The sequence below is a fragment of the Myotis brandtii genome, unplaced genomic scaffold (genome assembly GCF_000412655.1).
Source record: "Myotis brandtii unplaced genomic scaffold, ASM41265v1 scaffold197, whole genome shotgun sequence".
Taxonomy (NCBI): Eukaryota; Metazoa; Chordata; class Mammalia; order Chiroptera; family Vespertilionidae; genus Myotis; species Myotis brandtii.
The window spans coordinates 772,616-792,979 of NW_005357346.1; the positions used below are offsets into that span (position 1 = coordinate 772,616).

The 20,364-nt window shown below is 42.2% G+C and overlaps 1 protein-coding gene across 8 annotated transcripts in view; it reads right to left on the reverse strand.

Moving 5' to 3' along the window:
* Positions 1–1,848: 1,848 nt before the first annotated feature.
* The window catches only part of PROX1 (prospero homeobox 1), a 64,975-nt gene continuing 46,459 nt past the window's right edge, over positions 1,849–20,364 (reverse strand). For 6 of the 8 annotated variants that reach the window (XM_014538766.1, XM_005865153.2, XM_014538767.1 and 3 more), the window contains exons 5-6: positions 7,727–8,028; positions 1,849–6,822 (exon numbers count right to left, since the gene is read on the reverse strand). In XM_014538766.1, coding sequence (XP_014394252.1) covers positions 7,840–8,028 — 189 coding nt within the window. In that variant the 3' untranslated portion in view covers positions 1,849–6,822; positions 7,727–7,839. The remainder of the gene's footprint in view (positions 6,823–7,726; positions 8,029–20,364) is intronic. The other 2 variants (XM_014538769.1, XM_014538770.1) reach the window with 1 other exon arrangement.

Genomic DNA, 20,364 nt, shown 5'->3' on the forward strand with positions numbered 1-20,364 from the left:
GAAAAATGAAGAGAAGAGTGAACAAAACCAGCCCTTCCTTTACTATTAGCTTGTGAAGCTTACACTTTCAAGAATATCACATACCTGGCGGACAGGTGTGGGGAAAGGTGTGTGGCCAGGGTTCAGGTCAGTGTTGAGAATGGTGCCCACGTTATTTTAGACCTGTGCCATCAGATAATTTAGTCAATTATGTGAAGCTACATTTTTAATAAACCTCCTAAACAGGAAACAGTACCACCTGCTGTAACTTCTTAGTGATTTAGTTACTACCTGGATGACCCAATCTGTTTTAGAGCAGATCAGTATGAACTAAGTACAGAAGATGGCTTCTTCCTTTCAAGAGCAGGTGTATGTGTGTATGTGTGGGGGGCGGGGGTAGAGGGAGATTCCTTTTTTCCTCCAATCAGGGAATAAACATGTTGGGATAGGAGGGACATAGGCATGCTCTTCTGAATAATTTACTTACGAAGACTGGAATTTAAATTTGTGCCATTGATAGAAAAAGAGCTGAAAGTAGAAAAATACTGTTATAACTTAATAGTTTTGATAATGCATTGATTCTAAGCATCCTCGTGTATAACAGGGTCAAATGTAAAGTTTTCATCATGTAGGTGAAAGCAAAAGAAGAAATCTGAAAGATTGAGACCTAGTCTACAAAACTATGATAGACAGAAAGGGAGGTGCAACTGTGAACAGTGTAGTAACAGTCAATCTAAGGCGCAGTGATTTCTGCTAATTCTTCACGTTTCCCATTTGCTGTGATTTTAAACCACAGCAAAAGAGATAAAGATTTTTTTAAAATCCTCCCCTGAGAATATGTGTATTTTTTTTCCAACTGATTTTTAGAGAGAGAGAAAGAGAGAAGAGAGAAAAACATCAATGTGAGAGAGAAACATTGATAGGTGGCCTCCTGAATGCTCCCCGAATGGGGATCGTACTCACAGCCTATGCAAGTGCCAGACAATGCTTCAGCCGACTGAGCCATCTAGCCAGGGCAGTAAAGGAAATTTTAAAAAAGCCATACAACCGATGTTCTTGGTATAAATCATGCTGCCAATTGTGTCCAAAGGAACACTTTAGAAAGGCTTTGATGTTTTACATTAGTACTTAGTTCTGAGTTCAGCCAGAGTAGAAACAAGTTCTCACTCCCCATATTTCAAGTAACGTATTTGCCATCTTGTGACTTTTAAGAACATCTTTCCTTATCCTTCGAATCATTAGACATTAGCAATTGAACTGATTTTAGCTCACATTGTTTGGAGCCAAAGCTGTTGCTGTTTTTAAATTTTGAGGGACAGTTAAGTCTGTGAGAAGAGGTCTCAGAGACACATCTAGCCAGTTGCTACAAGGGTACAGGAAAGGTCATTCCTAGGAGCTGCGAGCATGATGTTAGGCTTGTGTAATGAAGAACTGCAATGAAAGGGAACGTCCACAATAGATCTTACACTCACAGCTAGCCTCTTGTCCTACAATTCGACACAGGTCCAAAGAGTAAAATCACATGTTTTAACAAAAATCAGACGGCACTGAGCTTGTAATGTATATTTTATTTTGCACAAGCTTGCATATATACTGCACATACATTCAGTTTAAGAGAAGATGGAAGGCACACAAGGCAATTGGACTACTGTATCCTTTAAGTGGTACAAAGAAAAGGTAAAAGTTTGGAGAGTATACAAAAGCTTAAAACACACAAAGTAAAACCCCCCTCCCCCCAACAACTGTTTATCTCCTGTTTTAAAATTTAGTAGCTGCCAAACTAAATTTTTTTTACTTTTACTTTAAAATCAATTGTCTACTGCACCTTTTTATTTTCTTTTTAATATGGACAGGGAGTCTCATTTTTTTAAAATCATATCAATTAATATTACAGTACATCCTTGGTAATACAAAAAATTGTACACCTTCATCAAATAAATTAGGATAAATTAAACCAATAAATTATGCAAAGTCTTCAGAACAATAGACAACAACAAAAATCCACAATTGAAATTGCCTCTAGCTAAAAAAAAAAATAATTGACTTTATCAATTCAGTTATTGTACTATATTCAAATCAAAGGATCTTTATTACAAAAAAAAGAGCTTAATAATGCTATTTACAACATATTGCTAAATAATATAAAGGCAGTGTTTTGTCACGGTTTATACTATATACATATGAGAAATGGCTGGGACAGTTTCAGGAAAGCCACAACCTTTGATTCTTCCAGGTAGTGCTGAGACCAACCCCAAACACATTTGTTTCTCTAATTCTCATTTTGAAGTGGTAATATACAATTTTAAAATACTTCTCCCCCCTGATGTGGAGGATCGCAATATTTTAAAAATACAGAATGGATACCTTTTCACAAAAGAAGGCCAGTCTGTTTCCCTTTTCTGCTCATGTTTGTGCATTTGGGGGAGGGTGTCAGGTTTGAAAGAGGGCTCAGCGGAAAAGACTCGAAGCCCAAATGCTTCCAGATTCTGTTATATTCTGAGAAGGATAATTATAAGAAGATGCAAAGGTCGAATACCAGTTTTGATCCCAGCTCTGACGAAGAGTATTTCAGCTTTCGTCTCAGGGATGGTTTACAACCAACAGGTCTACAGAAAACAAAGCCGCATTTCCTTCAACATAACATTTAAGTGCAATACAGTAACCGCTTACTCATATCAACCAGTTACATTCTCTTAAGGGGAGCTTTTGGAAAACAGTGCTTCTTGTAATTTGCAAACACAGAGTTTGTACCAGAAGGGGAACCTTGTACTATTCACACCAATGAATATTCTATAATATACATGGCAAAGGATTTGCTCTGTCCTCACATGTACACTGCTTCTTTCAGGGGAGTCTATAAACCGCTTTTTCTTTGATGAATTTGATAGTTCCTAGGGGTCATTTTCTTTTTCAAGCCCCCAAATGTTCAGCTTTATGACTTCATATTAGACTGCATGTGTGTGTATGTGTGTGTGTGTAGGGGGAGGGGTTACTTACTATATGTCTTCATGTACATAGAAAATAAATTTCATAAATTTACAGAAATGGCATCACCCTTGCCCTTGACATCTGATGAAAGAGACTGTTATCTTTTAAAAGTAGAGAGCAGGATTTTCAAGAATGCTTTCAACTGTCTATACAGTCACTGTAGTGTTCGTAATAAATTCAACAGATGTTGTGAGAATGTAGTTATTTATTAAAATCTCATGTCTTACGTAACAACAGCCATGAGGTTAAATATTTACATTGCTTTATAAAAGTTCCCCTCTTGCTTTAGTGTTTTTGTTTTGCTTATTTTTTGTTTTGTTTTTAAAATTCTTAAAAATGATAGTCACCCACATCCCTAGCACAGCAACAGAGATTCTCAAACATAAAACACTTTAATTAAATAATACTCGGAGGCACAAAGCAAACTTCAGGAAAATGTGGGTGAGCGTTTCCTTAAATAATTACTACATTCTACCAGCTTCCACATTGCTTTACCACTTAATGAGAAACATCCTCATCAAACAGCCGGAGATACAGTAAGAATTAAATGTTTCGTTGATGCAAATAGAACGTTCTTTTCACAAACATAACAAATGTCTAAAATAGGTCCTTAAATCTAGATAGGAAAAGGTAAGCTTTCCACTTCACACGCATATATATATATGTATATTTTACATGTGTGTATATGTGTGCATGTATGTGTTCTTATGTTCACACATCTGCACACACATATATAGCACATGGTATGAAATATTGCTTCTATACTACTTTTCATTAGGCTAAGAAAACACAAGATTTGCACCACAGTTACAAAAAATTGGCTTCTACAAGAATTTTCAAAACTCGAATGCTGCTCAAACAATTGAGGAAAAAATAATTTGCGGTATCAAACTGTTCTAAAAATTCTCTTCTTCAAAAACGTATTCTCCCGCTTTATTTTAAAAAGACACAAAATATGCATAGCTATCAACGTTATGTCAAACAGCCAGAAAAAAAAATCTAGTGTTTATTGCAGCTGTAGTAATTGGAAATAAAAGAAGATGAAATCGAAAGCCACGGAAGGCACAAGAACAATTGTACTTGTGGGGAAAAACTGGTATTTTGAAGGATTTTAAAAATCCCCCCGCTGGTGCATTTTAGTTCTAGGCACAGACTATAACCTCAAGTGTAAATGCAAAAATAATTTAGCAGAAAACAAGTGCTAGTGTGGTATTTCAACATGGACTTTAGACTTTTGTTTCCTATGCAAACTGTCCCTCATCCTTCGCCATCCCACCATAGAAAGTTAACTTTCTCCCTAGTAACCAATTTAGTTGAGCTAGAGTTGAAAGATAGTGGTTTGAAAAATCAAAACTATTAAATAGGAGTTTTGACAGACAGGTTTTTGCCATTTTCCAATGCACTTGGAGGCACAAGATTCTACAGTTGTAAAAGGGGGAAAATCACCTAAAAGCGTAGTGAACCAATTCTATTTTCAAAACAATGAGGTGAGTTTATCCTCATGCTGCAATTTCTACTCCGAAATAATTTCTATGCCTCAGTGAACACTGAGAGGATATCGTTGATAAGCGCATTGACATTTGGTTGTGAACATACAGTTTTGCTTAATTTGGCTATTTAAATTAGAGAGGCAGGAGAGAATACTACTAAAAACCCAACTCTGGAATCAATCCTGAACTTGCCCCAGCTCCAGAAGATCCTAGCAAGCTGACTACATAGGTGAATACCCTAGCCTAGGGTTTTGCCTTTTACCTTGCAAATGGCAATGCCTTATTGATATGAATTCCGTGGAACAGCCAAGACCCAGTGGTATCTGATGTGAACAGTGCAAGTCACACTCTTTCACATGAAACGAGGCAAAGGAGCGTGACCGAGGGTTGACAATGCTTCCCTACTTTGTGCTGATTGGATTTGTTGTTGTTGGTTTTTGGTTTGCATTTTATTCCAAGGTAATGATTACCTGAACATTTTTTCTTCTCCTCCAGAGCAAGCTGGGACAAGAACACATGGGAACTGATGGCTCTGTGTGCCTTGTGGAGGGGAGAGTGAGCTGGGCGGTGTGCTTAGCTGTGGGTGGTGCTCCAGCCCATGTCACTTCATGCTGTCCACCGGTGAGAGTGGCTTAGTCCCCTCAGTGGTGCAGGCCATCACAGGACTGGGCTGTTTAATTTAAAGTCAGCAGGTTTTAAGGCTCTGTGCTGACAGTAACTGCCTTCATACATTCCTGTCCATCAGCAGAATTTATAAACGACGCTAAATTACAGCGTTTGGGTCAGCTAGTTAGTCACGTGGGTCAACCTGCATTCTCCAAAGTAAAATGTATTTTTATAAAAATGGAGGATAAATTGGTATTTATGTTCCGTATGATCTAAATACCTGGCTTGTTACTGTGTCATTTTTGGAGTTGTGTATCAAATGACCTAAGGGGAGGGAAGGTTCTGAAAACAAAACAAAATAAAACAAAACAAAAAACCAACTACTGAATGAACAAGGAATTCTTACTGCATCTGCACACAAAACCCATCTAACAAAACAAGTGTGAATGCCACACAAATTCTTAAGAGCAAGTATGGGACGTTGCACGCCTTTGAAAAACTGGAAAAAGGAGAAAAAGAAAAAAGAAAAGAACCATTGAAGAAAGCATAAAATAGCAGCCAGCTTTCTTATGTGTGCTGAAATTGTGTCTTTTGGGTCAACCCCCAAACTTTGCTATGCTACCCACTCTTCTCACATTTTGGTCAATATTAGCTTCTTAATTAGAAGAGACGTTATCCATTGCTCTGAAATGCTATACCTAAAATGAAGACACACTTAATTACACTGTCACCACTGTGCCTATCCATCAGGGTAGTGTGGAATTGTACATGAAAACGGATAATTCTCATCTGGGCTCCTCTCAGGAGGTGAAGAGCAACTCATCTAAGGGCTGTCAACAAACTTCTCGTGTAGGCAGAAATTTTATGGTCACATTGGGACGTCCTTTATTCCTTACTATAGAAAACTATTCAGAAAATAGTATTTTTGGGGGGATGGGGGAGTGTTAAATATTATACAGAAATAATCATTCTCTTAAGCATATGAACAAAGTTGAGCAAAGAATACGTGTGAAACTTATGTGCCTTTTAATATCTGAAGCAAGATAAATAGAAAAATGATAAGTTCTAGGGCTTTTTCTCTATGAAGAATGATATAGATTCACTTACTACGAAGAAGAACCTATGGTAAAATTTAGAGAGGATCGTGGGTGAATTTCCAGTCTCATCTTAAAAGAGTCAGTTTGGTGCAAAACTGTTCTGTGTCCTTAAGAAATGGGTACTAGTTTGGGGTGTTTGCCATGTCTCTTAGGAAAGACTTGACAGTAGTGATTATTTTTCTTTTCTAAGTTTGGCCTTTTTGCAATACTTTTGAGAAGTCAGCTGCTCATCTGCCATTGGCTTTTTTTTTAAAAAAAAAAAACACATGTCATCAAAAGCTACTGAGTTCAAACCAAACAATAGATTGAAGTTCATGAAGTGGTTTCATTGAGTTTTCTGACCTTCTTAGCAGAAAAAACTAGAGACACACACTGTAGCATTGCTGTGTCACGAGTTTCCCTCCGCCAACCGCCATTCACAATACAGCATCAGCCAAGCAGAAGCACCGCTCACCAGTGCCCTTCCATGTTAATGTAGACTTTACACGTGTCAACACTCCTCTTTTCCCTGAAAATTAACCCTATTTTAAGTCTCCCAATGTTAAGGGCCTTGGGCAAAAGTAAACGGAAGGCAGAAGGAAAATAGCCATCCCCTTGCAAGTGGAAAACAAAAGAAAATGAGAGGAAGATGATGAGGAGGAATTACCAGCTGATTTCATAACCTATCCATGCCTCCCAGACACATACATATGAAATCAAAACCTAGACACTTATAACTTGGACATCCAAAGGGGACTGCTACTATTCATACATTCGGAAAGAGTTGTTGAAATTTCTACTCATGAAGCAGCTCTTGTAGGCAGTTCGGGGATTTGAAAATCTCAGGGACTTCGCTGTCCAGCTTGCAGATGACCTTGTATATGGCCTTCTTCCAGGAAGGATCAACATCTTTGCCTGCAATAATGGCATTGAAAAACTCCCGTAATGTGATCTGCGCAACTTCCAGGAATCTCTCTGGAACCTGCTGATACAAGGAGACAATGGCGTTAATAAAGTTTTCAGTTTCAAGTCTCCAGTTCTTCAAAGGAAACGGAGCTAAGTTCTTTCTTTCAGAAGGGGGCTTACATGGCACCTGCATTTTCTAAAAATGGCCGGCCTCTCTTCTCTTATGCAAAGGCGTTATATATAGAAGCATTGTAATGGGGGGGTGGGGGAAGGGTGACAGCTTTGTAGAGGTTTAGGAAGAGACTTGTGCCAAGGATGCATGCCGACCTGTTGAAAAGCTAGGATTCTATTGCAAATGTTAGGGCAGGACAAGGGGACACGCGGTTGGAATTCCTCACTTCATTAAGTAGGTGTGTTCCAGAAGCAAGTCTCCGACCCATCTGTCAGAATGTGAATCGGGTTTCCTTTTGATTTCCGTTATGAAAACAAGATATGTTCTCATAAGTAGAATAATAAATAATTGGCCTTTGATAGGAAATGAACGCAAGCCCTAGCCGGTTTGACTCAGTGGATAGAGCATCAGCCTGAAGACTAAAGGGTCCCAGGTTCAATTCCGGCCAAGGGCACATGCCTGGGTTATGAGCTTGATCCCCAGTGGGGGACATGCAGGAGACAGCCGACCTATCCATGCCTCCCAGACACATACATATGAAATCAAAACCTAGACACTTATAACTTGGACATCCAAAGGGGACTGCTACTATTCATACATTCGGAAAGAGTTGTTGAAATTTCTACTCATGAAGCAGCTCTTGTAGGCAGTTCGGGGATTTGAAAATCTCAGGGACTTCGCTGTCCAGCTTGCAGATGACCTTGTATATGGCCTTCTTCCAGGAAGGATCAACATCTTTGCCTGCAATAATGGCATTGAAAAACTCCCGTAATGTGATCTGCGCAACTTCCAGGAATCTCTCTGGAACCTGCTGATACAAGGAGACAATGGCGTTAATAAAGTTTTCAGTTTCAAGTCTCCAGTTCTTCAAAGGAAACGGAGCTAAGTTCTTTCTTTCAGAAGGGGGCTTACATGGCACCTGCATTTTCTAAAAATGGCCGGCCTCTCTTCTCTTATGCAAAGGCGTTATATATAGAAGCATTGTAATGGGGGGGTGGGGGAAGGGTGACAGCTTTGTAGAGGTTTAGGAAGAGACTTGTGCCAAGGATGCATGCCGACCTGTTGAAAAGCTAGGATTCTATTGCAAATGTTAGGGCAGGACAAGGGGACACGCGGTTGGAATTCCTCACTTCATTAAGTAGGTGTGTTCCAGAAGCAAGTCTCCGACCCATCTGTCAGAATGTGAATCGGGTTTCCTTTTGATTTCCGTTATGAAAACAAGATATGTTCTCATAAGTAGAATAATAAATAATTGGCCTTTGATAGGAAATGAACGCAAGCCCTAGCCGGTTTGACTCAGTGGATAGAGCATCAGCCTGAAGACTAAAGGGTCCCAGGTTCAATTCCGGCCAAGGGCACATGCCTGGGTTATGAGCTTGATCCCCAGTGGGGGACATGCAGGAGGCAGCCGATCAATGATTCTCTCTCATCATTGATGTTTCTATCTCTCTCTCCCTCTCCCTTCCTCTCTGAAATATATATATATCTCCCCAAGAAAACCAAAATTTCTGTGTCAGAGGATTGGCTCAAATGCTAACTTGTTTATTAAAATGCTAACTTGTACTATCAAGTAATATACATACAAAAAGAAGTAAGATGATAACATTAACGCTGAGTCCCAAAATATGAAGTTTGTAATGAATCCTAAAAATTACACATCAGAAAATACTTTACTTTGAGATTAGAATTGCTCCATAAGAGACTAGTTTATGCAGGTGATAAAAAAGAATAAAACTAACATTTTTGGAGTGCTTATGTGTCAGGCACCGTGTTATGAACTGAATGCGAATTATGTCAGTCAGTTCCCCAACATCTCTATGTGCTGTTATTATTCCCATTTTATGGTGAGAAAACCCGAGATCCAGAGAATTGTTCCAAGTCATTATACTCCAAGGCAAACATTCTCCAAATATTCTTTGTAGAATCGCTAATTTTCAATCCTTTCTTTCACAGCAATTAGTGTATATATCTAGATAGATAGATAGATAGATAGATATAGTGTGTGAGTGTATGTGTCTAGTGTGAGCTTAACTGTTTTTTTTAATAGTCTGACCTCTTGTCTAGGGAAAGGAGTAGCTATTGATGCACTTAGTATTCTAAAACATGGCCTATCTCTCCCTACACCAAGATAATGGATTCACAGAATCTTCCCAGGAACTCATAATTTTCCGAGTATACACTGACACTCAGTAGATCTCTGTTAGTGGGGTCCTTCTGCATTCCTAATGTTTTATTTTTACAGTAAGAGCAACCATATGAGGAAGTCCATGCCCTGTGGTTGTACATGTAGACAGATCTGTCTACACATGTAAGAGGAAAAAGATTTTCATCTCAGTTCAGACATGCCACTTAACAAACGAAAGGGACGTAATACCCTGTTGAACATATTTGATCCTTTTCTCTCCATCTTTCCCAATTTGGGCAATGGACATTTCTGTAATTGATAGGAACTATTCAAGAAAACTAGTAGGATAACCATTTTTAAACATTTAAAATCAGACAAAGAAGTTCAATGCTTCCAATGGTAAGTCACTTGTCCTTTGAAAGAAACCTAATACTTCCCCAGGGGGTGGAAATTGGCTCCCAGCTAGGGCTGATCTAGAAAAAGTGAGAATTTTTCCCAAAGACACACACACTGGCCAGTTTCTCAGGACAGTTCCCAACGCTTCCTGGAAAACCATCAAGACACAACCTTGTCCCCATCAATGTGCAAACCCCATCTACCCCAATGGCCATTCCCTGCTGCGAAGTCATCTGGATTTTCTATAGAACTTTGGTGATTTTCCCTCAAATCTCCTGCATATACTAGTACATGAGTATTTGTGGGACGGGAGGGGCCAGGAGGAGAGATTAGCACTCCCACTCACCTTATACTAAGTAAAAAGTCATTAAGCAGTTTTGCTGAGTACTCTCCCTTCTTCCCCCAACGATAATCCTTCCCATTTGATCAGATGGGCATTACTGAGAGAGGGAATCTGGCTGGAGAACAGTTAGGCAGCGCAGCTACCCACTCTAACTACTTGGTTTGGGAGCTGTTAGCCAAATGCTGCAGAAACATAATCATAGGCATTTATTAAAATAAACATTTCAAGAAGTGTGGTTTTACTGGCCATTGGCAACAGAGCCATGACGAAGATCTATGTTAATTACACATCAGAAAATACTTTACTTTGAGATTAGAATTGCTCCATAAGAGACTAGTTTATGCAGGTGATAAAAAGAATAAAAACGAACATTTTTGGAGTGCTTATTATGTGTCAGGCACCGTGTTATGAACTGAATGCGAATTATGTCAGTCAGTTCCCCAACATCTTTATGTGCTGTTATTATACCCATTTTATGGTGAGAAAACTGAGGCTCGCCGAGATCCAGAGAATTGTTCCATGTCATTATACTCCAAGGCAAACATTCTCTAAATATTCTTTGTAGAATCCCTAATTTTTAATCCTTTCTTTCACAGCAATTAGTGTATATATCTAGATAGATAGATAGATAGATAGATATAGTGTGTGAGTGTATGTGTCTAGTGTGAGCTTAACTGTTTTTTTTAATAGTCTGACCTCTTGTCTAGGGAAAGGAGTAGCTATTGATGCACTTAGTATTCTAAAACATGGCCTATCTCTCCCTACACCAAGATAATGGATTCACAGAATCTTCCCAGGAACTCATAATTTTCCGAGTATACACTGACACTCAGTAGATCTCTGTTAGTGGGGTCCTTCTGCATTCCTAATGTTTTATTTTTACAGTAAGAGCAACCATATGAGGAAGTCCATGCCCTGTGGTTGTACATGTAGACAGATCTGTCTACACATGTAAGAAGAAAAAGATTTTCATCTCAGTTCAGACATGCCACTTAACAAACGAAAGGGACGTAATACCCTGTTGAACATATTTGATCCTTTTCTCTCCATCTTTCCCAATTTGGGCAATGGACATTTCTGTAATTGATAGGAACTATTCAAGAAAACTAGTAGGATAACCATTTTTAAACATTTAAAATCAGACAAAGAAGTTCAATGCTTCCAATGGTAAGTCACTTGTCCTTTGAAAGAAACCTAATACTTCCCCAGGGGGTGGAAATAGGCTCCCAGCTAGGGCTGATCTAGAAAAAGTGAGAATTTTTCCCAAAGACACACACACTGGCCAGTTTCTCAGGACAGTTCCCAACGCTTCCTGGAAAACCATCAAGACACAACCTTGTCCCCATCAATGTGCAAACCCCATCTACCCCAATGGCCATTCCCTGCTGCGAAGTCATCTGGATTTTCTATAGAACTTTGGTGATTTTCCCTCAAATCTCCTGCATATACTAGTACATGAGTATTTGTGGGACGGGAGGGGCCAGGAGGAGAGATTAGCACTCCCACTCACCTTATACTAAGTAAAAAGTCATTAAGCAGTTTTGCTGAGTACTCTCCCTTCTTCCCCCAACGATAATCCTTCCCATTTGATCAGATGGGCATTACTGAGAGAGGGAATCTGGCTGGAGAACAGTTAGGCAGCGCAGCTACCCACTCTAACTACTTGGTTTGGGAGCTGTTAGCCAAATGCTGCAGAAACATAATCATAGGCATTTATTAAAATAAACATTTCAAGAAGTGTGGTTTTACTGGCCATTGGCAACAGAGCCATGACGAAGATCTATGTTCCTTGAACACACAGGGTTGCACATGCATGGATTGGAGAGAGCTATGATTACAGAAGGTATGGCAGCTGCTCCAGGGCAGGACAGAGAAGGCTGGAAGCCCCGCCCACTCCCAGGACTCCACAGGAGGTCCAGGGAGCCAAGGGCCAAGGGGGCAGGGGCACTGTTTAAGAGGAAGGAGAGATATCTACAATAGCCTCAGCATTGGAGGAGTAAGGAAGGAGTAGTTCTAGGGTTTGCCTACGAACAAATAAAAGTAACTTCTTTGGTGGGGGGGCTCCACCTTACTGTTCTTCTCATTTGCCATGCTTGTTGATGGTTTTCAAGGCTTTTATCCTGTGGTAAACATTCAATTTTTTTGGTAGTATTCTTGGGCTGTCCTTTAACACCTTTTGTATCTGTCTTGATGTTACTTAACTTCTTACCTACTTATAACTAGTTGTAATGAATTTATCATAAGATGTCTTTAGAAAAAAAGAGCCATGGTTTCTATTCTGCACATCCCCCACAATGCTTAGCAATGCTCTTTTGAAAAGTCTTTGATAAATAGTTCATAATGAGATCTTGCCTATTGCTTTAGCATCACACTTATCTTCTCGCTCAATACTTAAGGAATTTGTAAGATAAGATGGAATTTAAAGAGTTGGAATAGATCTCAGAAATCATAATTTCACAAATGAAGAAACTATGAGCTGAAGAAATTATGCAATTAAGTTGTGCAGGTGTCTTTCCATTAAACCATGTTGGTTCCTTTTTAATGCATTTTTGTTATTACTACTTATTTGAGGCATCAAAACCTTGACAAACTGTGGCTCCATGATTGAGAAAAACCACGTAAGAGTTAGTAACTTAAAATAAATGGGAATGGTACCAAAGATCCCAGGAGGGGACTTCGGTTTTGGGTTTATGTTTGGGAAGGGATGAAATGCTTTGCTAATTTAGTGTTTGCTTTGAGACAATACTCATACAACGAATTGGGCGAGATAAAATAAAGTTATAATGAGACCTGTTAATACTAGCGCAATTAATCTTTTTTTTGTGTGTGTGTGTGGCTCCAGAGAGGTAAACTGATGGGTAGCAACTGATCTTCCAAAAGAGTGGGAAGGAATTCCACCTACAGGTAGAAATATCACCCATGAATAAAAGAGACCCTGACCTCTCCAATAGAAAATTCTCCCAACTCCATTTACCAGAGTAAGTTGGGGGGGTTACTTTCTGATTTTGGGGGGTACCTTAATGATAATGTCCATATTTTTCTGTACCTCTTCACACCTAATGGATTTCCAATCACTAATAAACATCTGCAGAAAATCCCTTAGTGACAAGTAATCCCTTATCTCGGTTTCTTTTAATAGAACCCAACAATGTGCAGAATGAACCCTAGAGTATCTCCTCAGCATCAGGTGGCAACAGTCAATCAAGCCCCAGGAATGCAAGACAATGCAGGCTGCTGGGAGGGGGGAGGGAAGGCCATGCCTTTGGACATGCCACAGGGGAAAAACAAAAGGCTTCCAAAGTCTCTGGCTGGGACTCGGAGGCTATTGTGGGAGCTGCTGAGATGAGTGTTCTTCAGGAGAGGAGAGTGGAAACTTTGCTCTGATAAAAGGCATCCCAATATAGGAGCCTCACCCCACATGGTCTTGCCTCTCCTTGCCTTGATATTCGGAGGAGAATACTATCGCCACGAGGTACTTGAAGGCACTCAAAAATGTGAAGGGGCTGGCTAGCAGCATCTACCAATTTCATCACAATTGTTTGTGCTTGAGTCTCCTCACAGCAAAAGAGGGCCCTGTGGTCTTTGATGAAATGGGGAAAATGGGAAGATGTTTTCAAGTCTTCTCAGTCAGTGGCAGGGTTATGTGCATGAGCACACATGGGCGCACGCGCACACACACACACACATGTGCACGTGCACACACGGTGTGTTGGGTGGGTGGTTATTTTGCACCTCTTCTTTTTATTTTATTTTTTTATCAGAATGAGTGGCAAAGACACATTTCCCCCCTGTCTTCCTCCTCCTCTTCCCAGTTGCTTTACCTTCAAGGATGATTTGTTTTATTAAACTGACTGTCCCCAGCCTCTGCAGTACATAATAAAAGCCTGACATAGCAGGCTGCCTGCCTTCTGTGTCCTGCAGACACTCATCATAAGTGTCAGGACATACCAAGGTTAGCGGTCACTGAAAGTGTGCTCGCTGGCCCAAACCTTGCCAGACGCTCTTGGCAGCTGAATGAATGTCACAGAGAATAGAAGGGGAATTAGAAAGGTTAAAAAGAAGACAGCCTCTCCTATTTTCTGGACAGAGAAGCTGATTTTTCACACCTTTGAAACGTCCACAAGCTCATCCATCGGCCCCTTGCAGGGGACCTAACCCTTGCCCCTTGCACAACTCCCCGTAGACACCTCTCCCTCCTCAGTCCCCTTTAAAAAATGGTCCACTGGCCCGATTTCATCAGTGAAATGATCTTTGCTAGAAATGGACAGAAAACAAACCAGGCATATACCTCTCTCCCTAGCCCCTCCCCAATGACCAATGACTCCAAGAGCTTGTCTAGCTTATCAATACATTGCAATCTAATCAAAGGAGATCATCTTTTCAGTTCATCTTTTAAACTATTGTTTTGCTTTCAAACCTACCTGAACGGGGAAATGGAAAAGGAGACCTATGTGTGGGCTGGAGCAGCTAACTGATGGGGAAGTAAAATGCTGGCTAGTATCGGGGTGAATTAGTTTGTGTGTGGATTTTCTTTCTTCCTCCTCCTCCATTTTTTTTTTAATACTATAAAAGGGCAATAAAATGCTGACTGTCAGAAGACAATGTCAAGGAGAAAAGGGTACTGGTATTTTGGATACTCTTCACTGCTCGCCTTGGAGAGAGAGTTATTCTTGTCACAAACCCTTTTGTCTGCATCTGCTGACTGCTTGCCTGTAGCCAGCAGCATACTTTAACTGTTTTGTCACCTCCTAACATCACATGCATCAGCTGTTGGGCTTTTGTTATGGGTATTGTAGAACTAATCCGCTGTGGCTGTTCTACTGTGCAGTAAATAAAACAGAAACGGGCTTCTCAGACAATTCTGCATGAATATTTCAGATGGCTTCACAACTCCGATTCACAAAATCAAATAAATAAATAACGCCCGCCGCCCCCCTCCCAGCCTCGACCCACACACAGAAACAAAACCCCTCCAACCAGGCCCAGATGCCTCCAAGTCCCCGGCATTGAAGGCCCTGACTGGAGCCTTCAAGCAATTGTTTCAGTGAAGTTGAAAGAACAGCGCTTTGGAAACTTCCACACCCCGCCATGCATCTTGATCCTGAGAGTTAGACACAGCTCATTCTGAAAACGGGGTACGCGGCTGTGAAAATCTGGGGAGCGCCTTTTCCCCTGGGGCTTTCTGGGCGGGGGGAGGGGGAGCCTAATGCCATCAGAAATCTATAGTTGGAGTTCCTCGTCAGGCTGCCTTTATTGTTTCCATGTGCATTTTCTTCCCTTCCGCTCATCTGCCAGGAGTCAGAGGAAGATGCTCACGTGCCCAGTTCATCCCGAGGGCCTTTCTAGGTGTCTGACCTGTGCAGGAGCACAGAAGGAGAAGGAGACCCCGGGGCTGGGTTTTTCAAAGGAAAACACACCAGGAACCCTCTGACAGCATAAATAATGGAGTGATCACACCCAAGGAGGCATTTTGCTCGGTGACTTCTGAGCATCCTTGGAGAAGTTAAAAGAGAACGGGCATGTGCCCGGGGATGCGTGCGCACACCCACGCGAAGATCCTTCCAGGGGAGAGAAAGTTGAAGTGCTTCCCCGAGCATTCATTCACCCTGGTGCGCACATGATTCCGCTAAGCAAACGCTCCCATCCCTGCTGTTTGTTAAGTAAATATTGATCAAGGAGAGACACATCTCCTGCGGGGGGTGGGGGTGGGGGTAAGTTGGGGACCTTACTGCAGACAGAGTGTACATGGATAAACTCAGATGGGTTGAGTAAGTCCTCACAGAGATATCAGATGGTCACTCCTCTCCACTGTCTTGCTCTCCCTGAATTCTCCTGCCAGAGGCAGAGAGAACGCATGGAGCTATGAAATATGGGTACAGGATGCTGCTCCTAAGGGTCTCCCTCCGCAGCCGAGCGTGCATTTACCCTGAGTGTACAGCCGGGGACCCACTGGCCCCTCAGAAGGAGGGGAGGGGGGGATGCAGGATGCTATCAGAGATGAATCCGGGTGATTATGTCCCAAGGCCCCCACAATACGGGGAAAGCTCAGGTGGGAAAGCAGGCATGACTATGCCTTGGGAAGCAGAAAACACCATCCGGACCTAAGGCGGTGGTTTGCATCTTTAAAGAAGAGCCCGATTCCTGGGAGGCGTTCCACTGTGATTAATGCATGTGCGCAGAGCAGCGTTTTGAGAGGTGCTCTGAGGAGGTTCGCTTGGCTGATTTTATTGGCCCAGCCAACAAGTTGAGAAAAGTTGCTTTGTGTTCCCAGAGTTTTATTTCGGTCATCTCACGATTGTGACTTGAAGCCCTGTCAAGAGCTGAATGGGCCTGGTGCTTCCCGGGGAAGGCCAGCTTTAAAATCATCTCTGGAGATTAGGTTTTGTGTCTAAAACATGGAGCACCACGGGCAAAGAGCGAGGTGTTATATTTAGGGCGCCCATCAAATGGCAACACGGCGCTTGCATTTTATGAGGACGCTCGCACGTACCTCTGGAAGGACTGGCATCACCCTCCAGGGCACTGGCTGCGAAGCCTCCCGCAGACGCCACCCACCACTGAGGTTCAGACTAAAGTCTCTTTCATTCTGATGCTTAGGCCGCATGCAGTTTTCGGGGACCTTACGGGGTCAGATTAATGTGATGCCCGTGCAGTTTTAGGCCTATGAGTGGGCTCACTTCCTGGTTCCATGTTTGCTCCTTAAATATGTGAGGAGCAAATGCTTTTAGGAAGTCGCTAGAGTTCAAGGCTGTCCTTAAAAAACAAAACAGAACAACAACAAAAAAGAACCATCAAAAAAAAAAAAGCCACGTTTCTTCCGTCTAAGCAAAGGAACACATGGCAATAACAGTCTGTATCATTGTTTTTATAAACCTTCAAAAGAACAATGTTCTGTTGAGCGAAATTCAGTAGCATTCTGTAAACATTAATTTAAGGAAATCAATAGACCCAGTGAGCTAAAGCCATATTGCAAGATAAACTGGCCAGAGTGCCACTTTATCAAATAGATTTTCGTTTTCTCAGCTAGATAAAGACAGTTTCAAAACGGCGCAAACGTGTTGCAACCAAGGTTTGAGAAGTATGCGGCCTTCAAACAGTCTGCTTGTTCCTACTACAAAGCTGGATAAACATACTTTAAAAATGATAAGATGGCTCGGCATTGATTCGGCTCTCAATTTTTACAGATGGATTTCTTGGTTGTCTCACAGGAAAAGAACAAAACAAAACAAAACAAAAAAAACACACATGCATTCAGAATAGAAAACCGGACGTGGGAGAAGGAAGGGGTTAAATTGTCTTGAGAAAGGGAGCTCTGGGGGCCGTCAGTTGATGCCAGACTTTAAAAAAAGAAAGGAAGAAAGAAATCTTTATTCATGCTGACCTGATGGGCAACAGGCCTTCTTGCCAAAATCCAAAAGCCAAACTCTCTCGTGGGTTTGGGATCAGAGGTTTCAGCTGGTGGAAGCTGCTCCCGGTCTGTGGTCTGCGCTGGCCATGCAATGTCATGTTAATATGCTAGCGGGTGGGGGCGGGGAAGTCAGCCCAGGGAAAGGCTGGGGAAGGACATGAGCGAGCCTCGCACCACAGCCCCACGTTTCCCTCCACCAGACTGAAAGAGCTGCGGGGATCATTAGAAAAAGTGGCTGAAGGAAAGAAGGTCTCTCCTTCTGCCCCCCACTGCAGGGACCTACAAGGTGCATGCATATTCCCAAGTTAGGCCACCTGACACCCCCCCGAGTGCCCCACCCGCCCTTACCCATGCCGGCCGAGTAGCAACCAGACAGGGCCCACTGGAGGGAACACAATAAAAGGAATGAACAGTCACATGGAAACTGTGAGGAGGGAGGGTAAGGATCTACCTTGAGTGGATGGTGGGACTCCATGAAAAAGGATCCCAGGAAGTGGACTCTGGTCTGTGTGTGGGCAGTGGAGGCCGCGCCTGGCCATCACCACTCATGCCCTGAGTATTTTCTTGGTTTCCTCACCTGAATTTGCATCTTTGTCTTTAGGAGTGGCTATTTAGAAAATACAGAATCCACACACAAATTTGTACACCTTTAAAAAAAAATGTCGGTAACACATGTCTCGATAAAAACACCACAGATTATCAACAGTGGGCTAGAATTGAGCACTTTGACTAATGGTGACTTTCGGGGAATGTAAAAGAATGTCTTATCGTCTTCTGCTCTACCTGATAATAATTTGTGTGTTTTCATTTTACACTATGTAAACATTCCCCTGGCAGCTCTGCATATAGACATCAATAGAAATAAAGCCACCTCTCCGTGGCCCCCTGCAAAGAAGGAACTAGCATGCGGGGAACAGAAAGACAATTGTTATAGTAAAGTCTACGAGACTGTCAAAATTATTGTGTGGGGCTGAGCGTTGATCAGTGAATATGCTTCAAGCAGCTAGTTTATTTGCTCATGTTTGGAAGTCTTGGTGTTATATATGTCAGGAAACCCAATGATTGTCATGTTGTTTGTTGTCATGGAGTAGATTTTCCGTCTTTCGCAAACTCTGTGCATGCTTGAAAGAGTGACTCCAAGTTTAAACAACAATAAAACAAACAAAATCAAATAAAATCAGAGAAAAAGCATCAAATACTAACATGGAATACTTTCTCCCATCCCTTTAGCCCTGAGATACTACAAAGACACGTTTAGATCTTGAAAACAATTGGAAACTCCCTGCTGGGGTTACGTGTCTGGGAGAAGCTGTTCAGGTTAGAGCTGGACCCAGACTATTCAATCGAAGAATCATAGTTTTGGAACTTCAGAAGTAGAAGGGATCTCAGAGAGTATGTGTTCTGCTCAACAGCTTCAGCCAGGGGTCAGCAGGCTTTTTCTTTCTTTTCTTTTTTTAAAGTAATTTTTATTGATTCCAGAGAGGAAGGGAGAGGGAGAGGGCGAGAGAGATAGAAACATCAATGATAAGAGAGAATCATTGATCGGCAGCCTCCTGCACGCTCCACACTGGGGATTGAGCCCACAACCCAGGCCTGTGCCCTGACCGCAAATCAAACCGTGACCGCCTGGTTCATAGGTCGACGCTCAAACACTGAGCCACACTGGCCAGGCCAGCAGGCTTTTTCCACAAAGGGCTAGATAGTCAATGCATAGGCTGTGTGGTCACATTCAATCTCTGTTGCATATTCTTTTTTTTTACAACCCTTTAAAAATGTAAAAACTATTCTTATCTCGAGGTCATAAAAAACAGACTGAGAATCCCACCTGGCCTGTAGACTGTAGTTTGCCAGTCCCTGCTCTTAGCCAAACTTGGGGGCTGACAACTTTACTGAGGGCCTAACGTTCTTTCATTCTTCACTCAGCCTGCGTGCCTCACTGGGTCAGCACACTGGTGGTTCTTGCGGGATAGCTTGGATCGCCTCCCCTGAATTCAACCTGCAGTGTATACCATCCCTCCTAGGTGCATCTAAGGCTTGCCCATGGCTATGGAATAGAGTTAATGGACCACACAGAGAGATGGGCAAAAACCAAGAAGCCTTCAGTCTCGCCCGCTTTGATTAGGAGATTTTCATGAGGCGCTTTCCTGCCAGTAAATATTTAAATAGACTCCATGGAGGAACCTGTCCCTCCTTCACCACACATCTAACGAGTCAGCTCAGATGGAAAAAGAAGCAGTACACCTGTCACTCTGTAGTGTTAACTAACTTCCCTTCAAGTCAGCCCCTTGAAGGATGTGCCATTGGTGTCTCAGTTCGACAGGCTGGTAGAGCCTGACCTTTCACTTTTGCTGCAGTTCCTGGGGAAGGTGTTACAATGAATAGGGCCAAGTGTGGTGCCATTCTTGGATGGGAAATTATCCAATAACAACTCGGCACAAATCTCCAGCGTGGCACGAAGGGAAGCTGGGGCACAGATAATCCGGGTGCTCCTGTTCGTTGGAGAATGCATTACCTGATTGCTTTCTGCGGGAGATTTACCTTCCTAACTAGGCTTTGCCTGGGCTAACATTAAGACGCATCTGCGTGCCCTGTATGCATAGATGGGGCGCTGTGAGCGCGGAGCCTCGAGAGGAACTGTTAGGAAGCTGGGTGAGGCAGGACTATGAGAACAGCATCGCTCAGAGTGAGCAGCGAAGAAAGTACCGTGAGATAGAGCTGATAGTCAAATCTCTTCGGAGGTCCTGGGAGACACTGCCTCTCTGCTGACAGCAGCTCACGCGTCCCACATAATCCTGGGCTGCGTTGGGAAAGGACTGGGATTAAAGACCTCAATCCTATCATTTGGTTTTGACTGAAAGATCTTGGTTCTGTCAGA